This window comes from Lachancea thermotolerans (genome assembly GCF_000142805.1).
Source record: "Lachancea thermotolerans CBS 6340 chromosome B complete sequence".
Lineage (NCBI taxonomy): Eukaryota > Fungi > Ascomycota > Saccharomycetes > Saccharomycetales > Saccharomycetaceae > Lachancea > Lachancea thermotolerans.
This window is the reverse complement of record NC_013078.1, coordinates 261,327-275,603: the sequence shown is the minus strand read 5'-3', so window position 1 is coordinate 275,603 and position 14,277 is coordinate 261,327. Positions and strand designations below refer to the sequence as shown.

The following is a 14,277-nucleotide window of genomic DNA, read 5'->3' as shown; positions in this document are numbered from 1 at the left end:
GAAAGCTTGTATCGAGAAGAGAGTAAAGAATTTTGAGGGCGGGCAAATGTTCAGTGTGTTTCGGTGCTAGCAGGGATCATTACAGGTTAGCCGCTCAAATTTGAAAATTTGATTGCATTTCTGTCACTTCCGAGTGACATTTCTGCGTTAAGCTAAAACGCTATGCTGTGATTTTTATTGCCCGCAGTATATTGTCCCTGGCGGCTAAATTTAAAACAAATAACATGCCGGCAGCGTTAAGCCTTTTCAACAAGTAAACAACTCGTCAGGTATTTGAGTCTCTTTCAGCCTTTTATCAGCCATCGATACCCTTAAGAGGCTTGCCGTGTTTTGAATATCAAATAATCATAAGGTTGTCGGGAAGTCTACACAGAGAAAAGTTTGATGCCAGATTGACAATAAGACGTTAAGAGGGCCGCGGGATATACGGGCGCTGAAGCATCCTCTTTTCGTGTTGTTTAACTACAATAATTATGAAGCACGCTCGCTGCAGGAGCTGATTTAGAAACAGGAACTCTTTGTTGGAAACTGAAAAGTATGTCCTCATTCGTGACCGTAAAATGCATATGGTAAAACCCAAATAAACCTATCTCTATATCATCTTTCCCCATCCTTTTGACAGCTCATAATCGTTCGAAGTTGGAAAGAGCACAAGCAGGTCTATGACGTAATGGAACCAAACAATCCCCAACCTTCCAAATCATCTGCAAGCTTTTGAAATTTCATGAAAAGCCGGCCAATAGAGTTCAGGAATATTTCATGTTAACCCTAACGGAGAGGAATGAGTGTTTCCGAAATGCCTCAAAATAGGTTTAATTACATGTTAGAAGTACGGAAAAATGCGACGAGCCGGTCTTGATGTATCAGGGCGTGACCCATCTTGCTTGCTAAAATTATCGGAAGCTACGGTTCTAAGGCCTTAGCAATATCGCTGTTGCTACGTAGTGTGACATATGTCACCGCGCCGCGATAAATCTTTGAATCACCACGAACACTAGGTCTGTATGCGTGAAACAGAATTATAATTTCATGAGGTGCATTGATTACAACAACCCCCACTCAGTGCTGGCCGCTCTAAAAAACTGCGGCAATGTCAACTACAAAACTGCAAGACTGCAAAAATTCTAACGAGGACTTACACTTGAAGGCGCTCCAAGATCTTTGCTTAGCTTTACTTTGCATGCGGAGCTGCGGCCCTTGCCCTTGACTCTAATGAGAAAGCTCCTCGCTGCGATTCAGAGCTTTGTGTAGTTCGTAAATAGTAATATGTGGGTTACAAACAGGGAGATCCAGCTTCCTTATAGATGTTATCTATCAAACAAATAAACTAACGCCTATGCGCTCTTTATTCGTCTTTTTTTAGTTCTGTTTTCGGCCCGCGGTGTGAAAACAATATCTGCAGCGATCCAGCAATCAGTGCCATGCACTTGCGCAACAAAAACGGCAAATTACGAATTGACTCATATTGTGACGTCCAAAATTTTTCCCACGTCAGGAACGTTTTCTTCTGCTAAGTCTTCCAACAGTGGCAAAATGTCAAGCAGTTCATTATCATGTACGTCCGAGAACCATGAGGAAATGGGGATAGCATGCTGCGGGTGAAAGATGTAGGACGCCGGAGAGTTGTCAAGGATTATTAGGTCACTGAGCGGTCTACCGATCTGAGACAAGTTTTTGATGTAATTGCCGTCGTAATTGTAACAGGAGTCTCTGAAAAGGCGGTGGTGTATGCAGTGGTTTTGGTCTAGCACATCCAATAGTGGATCACCATAGCGCGACACACTCGCAGTGAACACTACAACTTCGTAGAGCTGCCCCACAAGCCTCAGAAAATCGTCAACACCCGGTCTCTTGATGACATAAACGTTGTGAACCTGGTTATCGATTTCAACTGGGATGACAAAATCAGCCGTACGCAGGAACTTGAAAGAAGAGTGCACTAGGGTCTCGTCCAGGTCAAGCACCAAGCACTTTTTGCCACTAAACTGCTCGGTCTTTACCGGCAGCAAAGTGTTAACTCCGGGCGCGTGAGCCTGGTCTGGTTGCAATGCAGCCAAGTCCACCATTTCCTCTGAAACAGCATTTTCCGGGTCGTAGTCGTAGGAAGGCGCACGCTGCATATCGCCTTCGCGGTCTTGATGTTCAGCTAGGGCGGCGTCCGAGTCATCTTCGGCGCTAGAAGATTGTTCTGCTTCGTGCACAACAGCGGTCACCTCGTGACTTGTGCTGTTACGATCCTCATCTTCATCTGCGTCCTCCTCATCTGTTTCTCCTGCTCCTCCGGCCGCTTTCCGAGCCAGTAACCCGTGGTCTTCAGCAGTTCCAGTGCTTGATTCAGTTTCGCCATTGTACACGCTTACTACTTGCTTTTCCTCCTTGTTGAGCGTATCGTCTTCCGTTTCAGCAGGCTCCTCCGTGGAGGCGTGGCCATGCTGCGCGCTGCTCACCACCTGTGCTTCAGACCGCGCCTTAGACGTTCTAATCGCTTTACTACTGCCTGTCGCTTTTGCTTCGCCCGCAGGCTTTCCATCATTTCGCGACGGCGCTGTGTTCATCTGCCGGGTTGAGTTTGACAGCGCCGTGTGTATCCTAGATTGTTGTGCTGTAAGTGGCCTCTTTCCGTTAGCTTTTTCCCGCTGGTTCCCACTCTGAGATGATGAGCAGCACAGTAACGATGATATAAATCCCATCGGCCTCGTCAAATGGCTGTCTCAGCTCCGGTTCTCGAGTCTTTCCGGTACCTTTTTGCCACGGAAAACCTTTCTTTGAGCTCATCAAAATTCGAACAGGACTTTTGTTTTTTGAGTGCATCCTTGAAGCGTTAAATTCGGTTAGTTACCCGGTTGTATGAATGGCAAAGCTGCAGAGGTCATGTGAATTTACCCACGGGGATACATATCACGTGATTTGTAGGTGTTATTATTTGAATATCACGTGATGTTTTTCATGGTATCACTTCAGATGGAAGTTGAAGAACTGCAATGAATGTCGAATTCAGCGATGGACAATAGTTTTGAGCCTAGTTCATCAAATTCAGCCTTTTCGGCACTGTATCGAAGAGATTTTGGAAACGCGATGAATTCATCAACCGTACCACGCAAAATGTTCTCAACGCCAGTGAAACCGGTGACGCAGGAGCGCTTCGCCAGTGTGAGGGAAAAAGTGGTGAGGGAATCGCCCTATTTGTACAAAAGCAAGATACTATCAAGCCCAGTCAAGGACGGAAAGCGAGTCTCCAAAAGCGTGGGCGGAACGCCTCTTGCAAGGCCTACAGTGTTCCAAAAATCCAGACCCACAAGCTCAGAATCAACTTCGAACGAAACAGAAGCTAAGGGAACAGTAGCATCTGAGAACACGGAGAGCGTCTTGGGGGGGTTCGAAAACCCCGTGCTTGCTCAATATTCATGCAGGATCGTTAACAAAGAGCTCGAGACCCGCAAAATAATTTCAAATTTACTTGCTGTGCTTGTTTGGAATCTGGCGTTGAAGTTTCTAAGCTTGTACCTCGACCATACCTTACATGGAGCTGGTTTCAGCAAGCGGGTCGCAAAATGGGTGCAAGAAACTTTAGTGTATCGTATTAATCCATATGCAGATTTCGAGCACTCAAGATGGGCGCGGCTAATCACACTTGCCAATGTTTCTCATATATTCCATCTGATTATCTTCTACAATGTTACTGTCTCATTGTGGAGGCTCCTTGTCAAATCCCAGAATGTCAAGATTGATGACCTGCACTTGAACCAGCGCCAGAAACAGCTGCTCGGCCTTTCAGATCAGACACAAACTTCCAGCGCTCTACCGCGCGTCGTGCTTGCAGCCAGTCCTCAAGAACCTTTGTCAAAGCCAACTAGCTTGGCTTCAAGCCCTCACAAAGCTTCAGCGCCGCCAGTTTTTCTATTCAAGTCGCTACAAACGCCTCTAAAATCTAAAGAACGTGCCGCCGCTGCGGAACGCGCTGGCGTAAGAAGTGAACGTGCACCCAAAATAAATGCTTTTGGTGACCTGCGATCTTCTGTTTTGAAAAAGTCGAGCCTGACGCCTTCTCATGTTAGTAGTGGACTGTTACCGACCGCAATGAATCGCACGGGCTATATTCCTAGCAGTAAATATGCATATATGCGCGACTCACCGAGCCCAAGGAAAACGATGTAGCAAAATGATTTATCGAATATAAAACAAAACTATTAATATCACCAGTAGTCAGGGAACAGGAACTTGAGTTTTTCCAAGGCATCTTTGGACATCGCAGCTGGTTTGGTCGAGATACTCATTTTAATGGAGCCTTTTAATCCGTCACCTGTTTTCATGAATTCAGGCATTTTGTTGGCCATGTCCGTAATAATTGCCGAAGCCAAAGCGTTTGCGTTTGCACCGTTGTTCTGAAGATTCCCAATAACAGTCTCAACGGTCACAGGCTCCGCTTCATCTCTCCAAGCATCGTAGTCCGTGGACATGCAAACCATCTGGTAAGGTAACTCGCATTCGCGCGCCAACTTGGCCTCAGGCAAAACGCTCATGTTAATAACGTCGCCGCCTAACATACGATACATTTTTGACTCAGCGCGAGTTGAAAACTGAGGGCCCTCCATGCACACGACGGTGGTGTCAATGTCGAAGTGAAGCTCGCAAGGCTCGTCGACACCAGGGTTCTCCAAAATACCGTGAAACTTGCTAATATACTCCGCAAATGACTTTGAAAATGGCTCGCCGAATCCAACATGCGCCACTAGGCCGATGTCATTGAAGTAGGAGGAATCGCGGACGCCTTTTGTTCTGTCAATAATCTGTTGGGGTAATACGAAGTCGCGAGGCTTGATCTGTTGTTGCAAAGACCCAACAGCACTAAATGACAAAACTGCCTTGCAACGCAAGTGTTTTAAGGCAGCCATATTCGCCCGGAATGGGACAGTTGAAGGCGAGAATTGATGGTGAAGACCATGTCTAGAAATGAAAGCGACATGAAAATGCTCCTCAGAGTCACCAGTGATTTTGGAAATGGTGATTGGAGAAGAAGTTTGACCCCAAGGTGTTTTCACGGGAGGTAGAACTGCGATGGCCTCGAGGCAGTCCAACTGGTAGAGGCCTGTTCCGCCAATGATTCCGAGATCAATAGGGCCGTTAAAAGTCTTGGGTAGCTCAGAAGCGTTAACCATCTTGCGGAAGTGACGAAAGCTGCTCTTCAAAGAAGCCAAAGCTGCGTATTTTCTCAGTTGTTTTTGGTGAAAAGATGGCTTCAGATATTGAAAGTCTTCAATTTTTCTTCTTACGTAACTGGCAGAAACAAAGGCTAACTTTTGTTCTCTATTTACAGTTGTTGTGGGCACCAGAACTATTTACAAGTTTTCGAATTTCTTATGTTGGCTTAGACGGAGAACCCATATCCTTGCATGCACTTTTTGTACTTGGCGATTAGCTCGTCGCACTTGCCAGATTCTTGGCCGTTGAAAAGGAGACAAGCGTCCCTCTCTTCCTTCTCAGGTTTACAAACGCAGCAGGGCTTTGGCTTATCCTCTTGGGGCTGCTTTGATTCGGTTGGGCTGGTCATCTCTATTAAATTAGTTCTTTGCCTACGGAGAGTTGATGGTTTCAACATCTAGAAGCTCAATAAAGGAGCGATGTAGTTTTTGATAAAATTATGTGCGGGTAATGTCTCAAGAACAAAAGATTCAATGATATCGAAGAACAAAGGAGGATAATGGTGTGGCAGCGACTGGCCTCCGACGCCTAGTTCAAGTATTAATAAGCTCTTGCGATGTTGAAATTCATAGACAGTAACTCCTTAAGATTTCAAGCACCTTTGCTACCAAAACGGCCGCAGTCGCCTCGCCTCGTGATTCAGTGTAAGAGAGAGCGCGCCCTCAAGAGAATGACATTTATTTCGCTAATGCGGTGATAACGCAGAAATTACGATGGAAGTGCTACGAAAGTTCCAGGTTTGCGAAGAATACTACTAAACAACCTGCGGTGTCGCCGTGAATCTAACTGCGATTAGGGGAATAGCCCGACCTCTTAGGAATGTCGCGTTGAGTGCGGCGTTCGAAATCAACATCCCGATCCGTTTTCTAGCTTTTCTGATTTGAGGAATCCTGTTTTCCGCGCATTTCTGACGCAAAGAGGGTCTCTCCTTAAGAGAAGAGGCATCCGCGGCCTGCACGGTCTGTATAAAAATAACCAAAGATGTTAGCATTGGGCTCGCCTTCTGCGTATGCGGGAACGGGCTTGTTCTCGGATACTTTCCCCTTTCCCCCATCAAATTCTTGAGAATTGACAAGCAAGCAGCATCAGGATAGGCTTCGATGTCGCTTTAATCCGCGACATACTTTTGAGGAGCCTACATCCCTTGCGCACCTCTTAAAACTAAGACCACCGGCGACTTAGAAATTGAAGGAAAAAGAGAGAGTTAGCGCTTAAGACGCCAGGATGCCGCTAAATTTGGACCACGGAGGTCTGGTGAGTGTGCAATAGCACTCTCGCGATGCCGCCCTGCGAGTTTCGACTTCCCAGCGGCGATAATGCAACAGCCCTTTACCGCTTCTAGCTTATGGTCAAGTGAGAATCTGAGTTGTCACATCAGCGACTTGTTAAAGCTGCAACATCTCTCGGGCTTCAGCGTGCTCCTAAAGGGACGTGACCACGTTCCGATAATCGCAGCTTGGGCATGACGCACTTCCGAGAGACACGCTTACAATCTAAGGGGCAGGCCTCTATTTATTTCAGGGAAAGGGCTATGTAGGGCCGCATTTCAAGAAATAGCAGTGAAAAGTCGGACCTATCGCGCTTAAGCCATCATCAGTCATTAGAGAGTTCCATCATTGCATCTCCAACAAAGACCGGAAGTCCTTCGCACCTGGTGTTTAGAGGTTGTCCCCCATTTAGCATGGAGCCGCCGAGATTTATCGTTTGATACGATTTATGGACATGCCTAGCCGCCAAGTTCTACACTGCGCGCATACCTATCAGACCACGGGAAATGCAAGCTGATGATCATCGTAACGGGTGAAATTCCCGTTGCCGCGTTAAATCTATAACTGAACGTGCTTCAAGAGGCAGCACCGTTCTCTCTCATTACTGCTTACCACCAGTCTTCTTCTGCATCCCTAATGGCCAGGCTCACAGACGTGATCTGGGCTAAGCTTCCTCAGTTAAGGCAACCGATCTTTACAGCATCATGGAACCTGCCAATAACATCGAGTGCCTTTACTGCTAACGTCATCACTGTCTTTAACTCCGACGACCTTCTCTGTGCGACATTGATTCTCACCAAATCTCACACGACTCTCTTTTCGTCATTTTAACTGCGTAATTGTATGAGCTAGCGCAAAAAATAAGGCAAAAATTGATCAATGCCAACGAAATTGATGCGAAGGTGCTATCATGCGGCACGTAGGGGACAAATTTGTATTTACACATGATAATGTATATTGCCGTTGGATTAGGACTTTTTACCTTAAAGCCCAAGACAAATTCACAGCTCGCAGACTTAGTGAATCATTTCAGAGGCATCCGCGGTTGGGCTTGAACTGATCTCAGTGGTTTTCACAAGTTGAAATGAGCGAGCAAACCCGTCGACGTGCCAATTCGCTAGAGGCGGAGAAGAGCTTCCAAGTGCCGGAGGACGCGGCCGAGGCAGGCGCCAGCGGGGGTTTACACGGTAGACCACATTTCCGGAAACAGTATTCAGTTGGGGGCTTTGGTCCAACGTTTAGCGGCGGCGCGAGCGGCGCGAGCGGCGGAATTGCGGGCGCTGGGAGCGCCAGCGCACAGGGACATGGCGCGCGCGGGCGCGCTGCCAAGGCGCTGGGCAAGGGTCGCTATAAAGGTTTCCACAACCCAGTAGCACTACACTCGCCAGACGACCCGATTCCGCCCTATGCGCACCCGATCAAGCCCCGTATCCCAGGGCTGAATCGCACTATAAGCGGCAACTCGCTTTTCTCTTCGTCGCAGGCAGCACGGGACCCACAACAGCTGCAGCACCAACAGCAGCAGCAGCAACGGAAAGGTTCTCGTGCCGGGTCGTTGTTCAAGCGGCTGACAGGTATGAAGATGACTAACGCAAGTGCCTCGGAGCCTTCGGATCAGGAGTCCGCCGCAGCGAATCCCACGGCAGGTCCTGCGGGTATTCGGCGTAAAATGAGTACACTTATTCACGGGGGGAGCGGTGCGGGGTCCGGCCAGGCCCAAGACGCTGGCCACGTCTCAGGCTCCGACCTCAACAGCAAAACGAGTAAAAGTGGTTTTTTGAATACCCCGTCATCCACGAACAGTAGGCGCGGGTCGGCTGCTAGCATCATAACATCCCCGAGCGGCAACAATTCACCAAAGATCAGCCATATCAGTAATAGTAATGTCAATAACGCACTCAGTGCCACAAGCGCTAGCGCTAGCGCAAATGACAGCGGCAACCAGGTTTCTGACTCCTCCGAGAGTCCGGGCCGCAATGCCCTTAACAGAAGCACTAGCTACTTTCTGCTGGACACAGACTTGAACAATCTTTCTGATATCACGAATATTTCAGACAAAAAGCCTAAAGAAAAAGCCAAGCTTCCCCCCAAATCCAGGTCTCAGACCCCAGTAGCAAAAGTTCAACCTCAGGATATTGGAAAGGCGCCCCTGGTTGATACTGAAACGAGTGCGCCCCACGAGGCAGCGCACTCAAAGGTCCAATGGATCGCCCCCGAGAGTTGGGACATAGATGAAGAAGTTGGAAAGCCACTGCCGGGCAAAAAAAACAAGCGGAGAGTTCACCGCCATCACACAAGCAACACGACTTCAAAAATCGACCGAGAGAGAGCTGGCGGTGCCACCAAAAAGCCTGGCCGACCTAAGCAAAAGGAAAACACTCCAAAACTTGGATCGCTGAAAGAGGTTACTGACCAAGAGCACAATCACTTGAGTACTACTGCCCAAGAAGATACTAAAGAATCTTCAGGGTCGGCAGCTAGCATAAGCAGTGCTGCAAGTAGATCTCAAGAGTTTAGTGAGGCCGCATCTTCGACTAGTGACTATGAAGACGATTACGGTGATGAAAGTCATTGGCGCGCAGGTTCTTTAGACTCTTTGCAGACATACGATTCAGATCAAGCTAAGAACGATGAAGCATTCGATAGAGTGGGTTATGAGCTTGACAAGTACTACAACGACTTTAGCGACATAGATCCCACGAGACGATACGCAATCAGAGTTTTCAACACCGATGAAACCTTCACTACCCTATCACTGACGCCTAATACCACCGTACAGGAGATGATACCTCAGTTAAAGCGTAAATTTAACATTGGCCAGGGCAACTACCAAGTCTCCCTAAAAGTTGCCAAAATTTTGAAAGTCCTTAGACCGACTGCGCGTCCGATTCTCATCCAACGGAAGCTTTTACTACTCAACGGTTATCAGAAAGGAGACCCTCTGCACATTTTAGGTATTGAGGACTTGAGCTATGTCTTCAATTTCATTTTCCACCCTGTTGCCACTTCTCATTTGAGCTACGAGGAGGAACAGAGACTAACCAGAGGAGATTTCATTCATGTTGATTTACGAAGTATGAATCTGACAACCCCACCAATCATATTTTACCAGTATACTCCTAATATTGAGAGCCTTGATGTTTCAAACAACGCAAACATCTTTCTGCCTCTTGATTTTATTGAAAGTGCTTCGAAGCTGTCAAGTTTAAGAATGGTCAATATCAGGGCTTCAAGATTTCCCCCCAACATCACAGAAGCTCATGTTCTAGTTTCGCTTGACTTGGAGAGGAATTTCATTGAGCGAATCCCGCCTTCAATATCCAACCTTAGTGAGCTCACTATCCTGAACTTACAGTGCAATGAATTAGATAGGCTTCCTACAGGATTCACTGAACTAAAAAACTTGCGACTACTAGATATTTCCTCGAACAACTTCGCACAATATCCCGAGGTCATAAACCATTGCACTAATTTACTTCAAGTCGACCTCTCATACAATAAAATTCAAACCTTGCCTGATTCCATCAACCGGTTGACTAAACTAGCAAAAATGAACTTGTCGAACAACAAACTCACGAATATCGGGAGCTTATCTGGAATGGTTAACTTGCGAACCTTAAATTTGAAGGACAACCGTATCACATCTCTTAAGTTAGAGAATTCTAATTTGCAGAACCTATCCATCTCGAATAACCGTATTAGCGTCTTTGATGACAAGTTGCCCAAACTTAAATCATTGGAAATTCATGAGAACCCTATTACTTCAATTTCTTATGACGGGGAATATCTCGTTAACATAGTGACGCTTTCGCTCAACAAGGCAAAACTTGCCAGTCTGCCTCCAGAATTGTTATGCAAGCTACCTCGTTTGGAAAAACTTGAGCTGAATGGAAACAACTTGACCCAGATTCCTCCAGAAATCAGTAAGTTGACAAAGTTGGTCTACCTTTCAGCAGCGCGAAACAAGCTTGAAAGCATATCAGAAGATATAACAGAGCTCAGGAATCTGAAGACTCTTGATATTCATTCCAATAACCTCAGTAATCTGGTAAAAGGGCTAGGCAAAATGGAACTGATCAATTTCAACGTCTCTTCGAACTTGTTGGGCAATACCATGGATATTCAAGAAGTCTTCTTGAACAGACGTGACTCCGTGTTGGCGAAAAGTTTAAGGTTTCTGAGTATGGCGGATAATAACCTAGGAGATCAATTTTGGACGCTTTTCAACATGTATGAGAATCTGAAAACCTTGAATCTTTCATATAATAATCTCAGTGACCTCTCCAATTTCAAGCTAGAAAACTTGACTGAACTTTATCTGTCTGGAAACAAATTTATTACATTGCAGGGTGATACTGTTCTTAGGTGGAAGTCCCTAAAAGTGCTTATGTTAAATGGCAACAACCTGCTTTCTCTGCCATCTGAATTATCTCAACTCACCCAGCTTAACGTACTGGATGTCGGTTCAAATCAGCTCAAGTACAACATCTCGAACTATCACTACGATTGGAACTGGAACAATAATAAAAATCTGAAGTATCTTAACTTCTCGGGCAACAAAAGGTTTGAAATCAAGTCTACAGCCGCACTAGATTCTGAGTCCAAAGCTGACTTGTCTGATTTGACAATATTGAAGGAGCTAAGAATTTTGGGGTTGATGGATGTCACCTTGAAAACGTCAAAGGTTCCTGACGAGGGGGTCAATATGCGTCTTAGAACAACAGCATCTGTATTGAATGGTATGAAATATGGTGTGGCAGACACATTGGGACTTAAAGATTCGGTAACATCCAGGGATGTTACATTCGAGAGATTTAGGGGCAAAGAGGACGAGTGTTTGGTCTGTCTTTTCGACGGGAAAAATGAAAATGTCAGTACCGGGCATAACATATCCAAAATCATTAGGGACATATACCACAAAATCTTGATTCGCCAACTGGAGAAGTACGGAGATACCGCCGAGGGAATCAAGAATGCTCTGCGTTTCAGTTTCTTGCAGTTGAACAAAGAGATTAACAGCACACTAAATTCAGTTGACAATGAGGCAACTAGTGAGGATTTTTCGTCCGCAGACCTACTGAGTGGCTCTTCAGCTACTGTGTTGTATATGAAGGGTAAAAGGCTATACACTGCAAACATTGGAGATACGATGGCCATTTTGTCCAAGAACAATGGTGACGTTGTGCCACTCACGAAGCTCCACGTTCCATCAAAACGAGAGGAGTATGAAAGAATACGTATATCCGGTGGTTATGTGAACAATTACAAACTTGACGGCGTATCTGACGTTTCAAGAGCAGTTGGGTTTTTCGACTTACTACCTCACATTCATGCATCGCCCGACTTGTCGGAGTTTAATTTAACTACCACCGATGACTTAGTGATTATCGCGACTGCCAAGCTGTGGGACTATCTAGATTACCAGACGGCCTGTGACATTTGCAGAGAAAATAAGGTTGAGCCCATGTTAGCAGCAGAAAAGCTGAAAGACTACGCAATATCATTTGGGTGTGCAGCAAATATGACTATTTTATGCATATCTCTGGATAAATCCTCATCAAATCAAAATAACTTTATGCTGAACAAAAACGATCTAATTTCTCGGAGAAGCACCTTTGAAGATTCAACATTAAGAAGGCTACAACCAGAAATTTCTCCTCCTACTGGTAACCTAGCCATGGTCTTCACGGATATCAAAAACTCCACTTTTCTTTGGGAATCGTTTCCTAACGCAATGAGGAGTGCGATAAAGACTCATAACGACATCATGAGACGCAACCTCCGCATTTTCGGAGGCTATGAGGTAAAAACTGAAGGTGATGCTTTTATGGTAGCATTTCCAACCCCCATCAGCGCCCTTGTTTGGTGTATGAGTGTTCAGCTGAAGCTGCTAGAGGCAGAGTGGCCAGAAGAAATCACTTCTATTCAAGGTGGTTGTTTGATAACCGACAATGAGGATCGCAAAATATACCTGGGTTTGAGTGTTAGGATGGGAATCCATTGGGGCTGCCCAGTGCCAGAACTTGATGTTGTCACGCAACGTATGGATTATTTAGGACCTGTGGTGAACAAAGCATCAAGGGTTTCAGGAATCGCTGACGGTGGCCAAATCACTCTCAGCAGTGACTTTTGCTCTGAGTTCAATAAAATACTGGGTCTTCACGAGCGTGTGGTCAAAGAGAACGCGCCGCTGAAGGAGGTTTATGGGGAAGAGTTTGTTGGTGAAATCATGGAAAGGGAGGTTCATCTTTTAGAAAGCATCGGATGGGAGTTCCGAGAGCTTGGAGAGAAAAAGTTAAAGGGACTAGAGACCAAAGAATTCATCACCATAGCATATCCAAAGGCACTAGAAGCTCGCCACGGTTTTACTACAAGGGACGCCGAGACTAGTCTTGTTGATGAGGAAACTCTGTTCCAATTAAGAGCTGTTTCTACCAAGTTGGAAAGCCTTGTGTCTGTCCTGAATGGTGTTATGCTTGAAAAGAAGGAGTATAGCGAAGCTGGCAGCTATGTGAACTTAGACAAAAAGCAAATTTCCGCCGTTTCACATTCAACCACAGAAGGAGACCGCATAGCTTTGTTAGACCACATTATAACAAGGTTGGAGTCTATTGTAGCAACCCTACAGATACGGCAGAGGGTTGAGGGGGCCCTCGAGCCACCAAAGATAGGAGATGCAGGCGGGGAAAGATCAATTTTCGAGATCGTGGACCAGCTCCTCCTGGAGACAGGACGTCTGACGGATAGTAGAAAGTAGTATAAACGGTTACTTACGAAGCTCAGGTCATAGGTCATCTATGGAGAAAAATTTAGCAGTACTGTGCGTAAAAGGATCGCATTTCTGCAGCAAAAAAGCTAGAGTACTTTTAGATTGGATTTATGCGGCTATTGCACCTAAATGTCTAGGGTTAGTAACGTGGAAGACCTTGAGGGCCAAGATATTATTGAAGACCACAGTTCAGCATTTAATGAAACTCGCGTCTTTTTGGACCGTCTTATTAAGTTCTTTCGGTAATATACTTCTGTAAGAGAATAGCAATCTGCGGAATCCAAGGTTTACTACCTTTTGTTGTGAAAATTTAAGGGCCCTATTCTGGAATAGTTTAGAGACTGTTATGCCCAACTATGTAAACATCAAAACCAAACAGGAGTTTTGGGAGTTTCCGCGCTAATGGGCGTAGCTCTTCATCCCGGATACATGGGCCACGGACGATCAACAGTTTCTTGGGACATCAAGAGGCTTAGGTTCTAAGTGCGGCTATCGCACACGGCTCTATCGGCTTACGCCAAAGAGAAAACAACAAGAATATTAGATACATTTAAAAGGTGGTTACCACAATTGATTTAGGTCTTTTCCAATAGAAAACTTTTTATGCAGTTAATTTCTGTTATCCACTCGTGACTGCTTAACTTCGGCGGCTATTTGCGAAACACAATCACAGTCTTGAGTACAGTGTCTTGACAGCTTAAATTTCAGCCCACACTATTGTAAGTTTTAGCTTTATTCTTAGTTGACAACCCATAGGGAGCTCTTAACATCCACCACGACTCAAAGTGTCGAATCCTACATATTCGCAAGTCGCCAAAGAATATTACACGGGCCACTTCAATGATTCCAGACCTACAACCAGTGCACAAACAATTTTTGTATTACGCCAAAGCCCGCGCGGAATAGGTTAAGCGGCCTACGGATAAGCATACAAGAGCACGTCATTTTCCAGCCACTTCTAGCAGAAGGATGAAGGATGATGTTAAAAGCCGACGCTATACAGAAACAAATTACGGATGCCTTGAAGGCCAAACTTAAGGA

The 14,277-nt window shown here is 45.7% G+C and overlaps 4 protein-coding genes across 4 annotated transcripts; 2 read left to right on the top strand and 2 right to left on the bottom strand.

Annotated features, from left to right (window-relative positions):
* Nucleotides 1-1,460: 1,460 nt before the first annotated feature.
* KLTH0B03388g (HAD family hydrolase) lies at nt 1,461-2,690 on the bottom strand (the record flags this gene model as incomplete). Its single annotated transcript, XM_002551890.1, has 1 exon — nt 1,461-2,690. The coding sequence occupies one exon, from the start codon at nt 2,688-2,690 to the stop codon at nt 1,461-1,463; it is 1,230 nt and encodes a 409-aa protein (XP_002551936.1).
* Nucleotides 2,691-2,985: 295 nt separating this feature from the next.
* POM34 (Pom34p) lies at nt 2,986-4,155 on the top strand (the record flags this gene model as incomplete). The annotated part of the gene is made up of 1 exon (XM_002551889.1): nt 2,986-4,155. The coding sequence occupies one exon, from the start codon at nt 2,986-2,988 to the stop codon at nt 4,153-4,155; it is 1,170 nt and encodes a 389-aa protein (XP_002551935.1).
* A 38-nt stretch (nt 4,156-4,193) lies between these two features.
* Nucleotides 4,194-5,156, bottom strand: MEU1 (S-methyl-5-thioadenosine phosphorylase; the record flags this gene model as incomplete). The annotated part of the gene is made up of 1 exon (XM_002551888.1): nt 4,194-5,156. One exon carries the CDS (start codon nt 5,154-5,156, stop codon nt 4,194-4,196), a length of 963 nt encoding a protein of 320 aa, XP_002551934.1.
* A 2,395-nt stretch (nt 5,157-7,551) lies between these two features.
* Nucleotides 7,552-13,224, top strand: CYR1 (adenylate cyclase; the record flags this gene model as incomplete). The annotated part of the gene is made up of 1 exon (XM_002551887.1): nt 7,552-13,224. One exon carries the CDS (start codon nt 7,552-7,554, stop codon nt 13,222-13,224), a length of 5,673 nt encoding a protein of 1,890 aa, XP_002551933.1.
* Between the last annotated feature and the right edge of the window lie 1,053 nt (nt 13,225-14,277).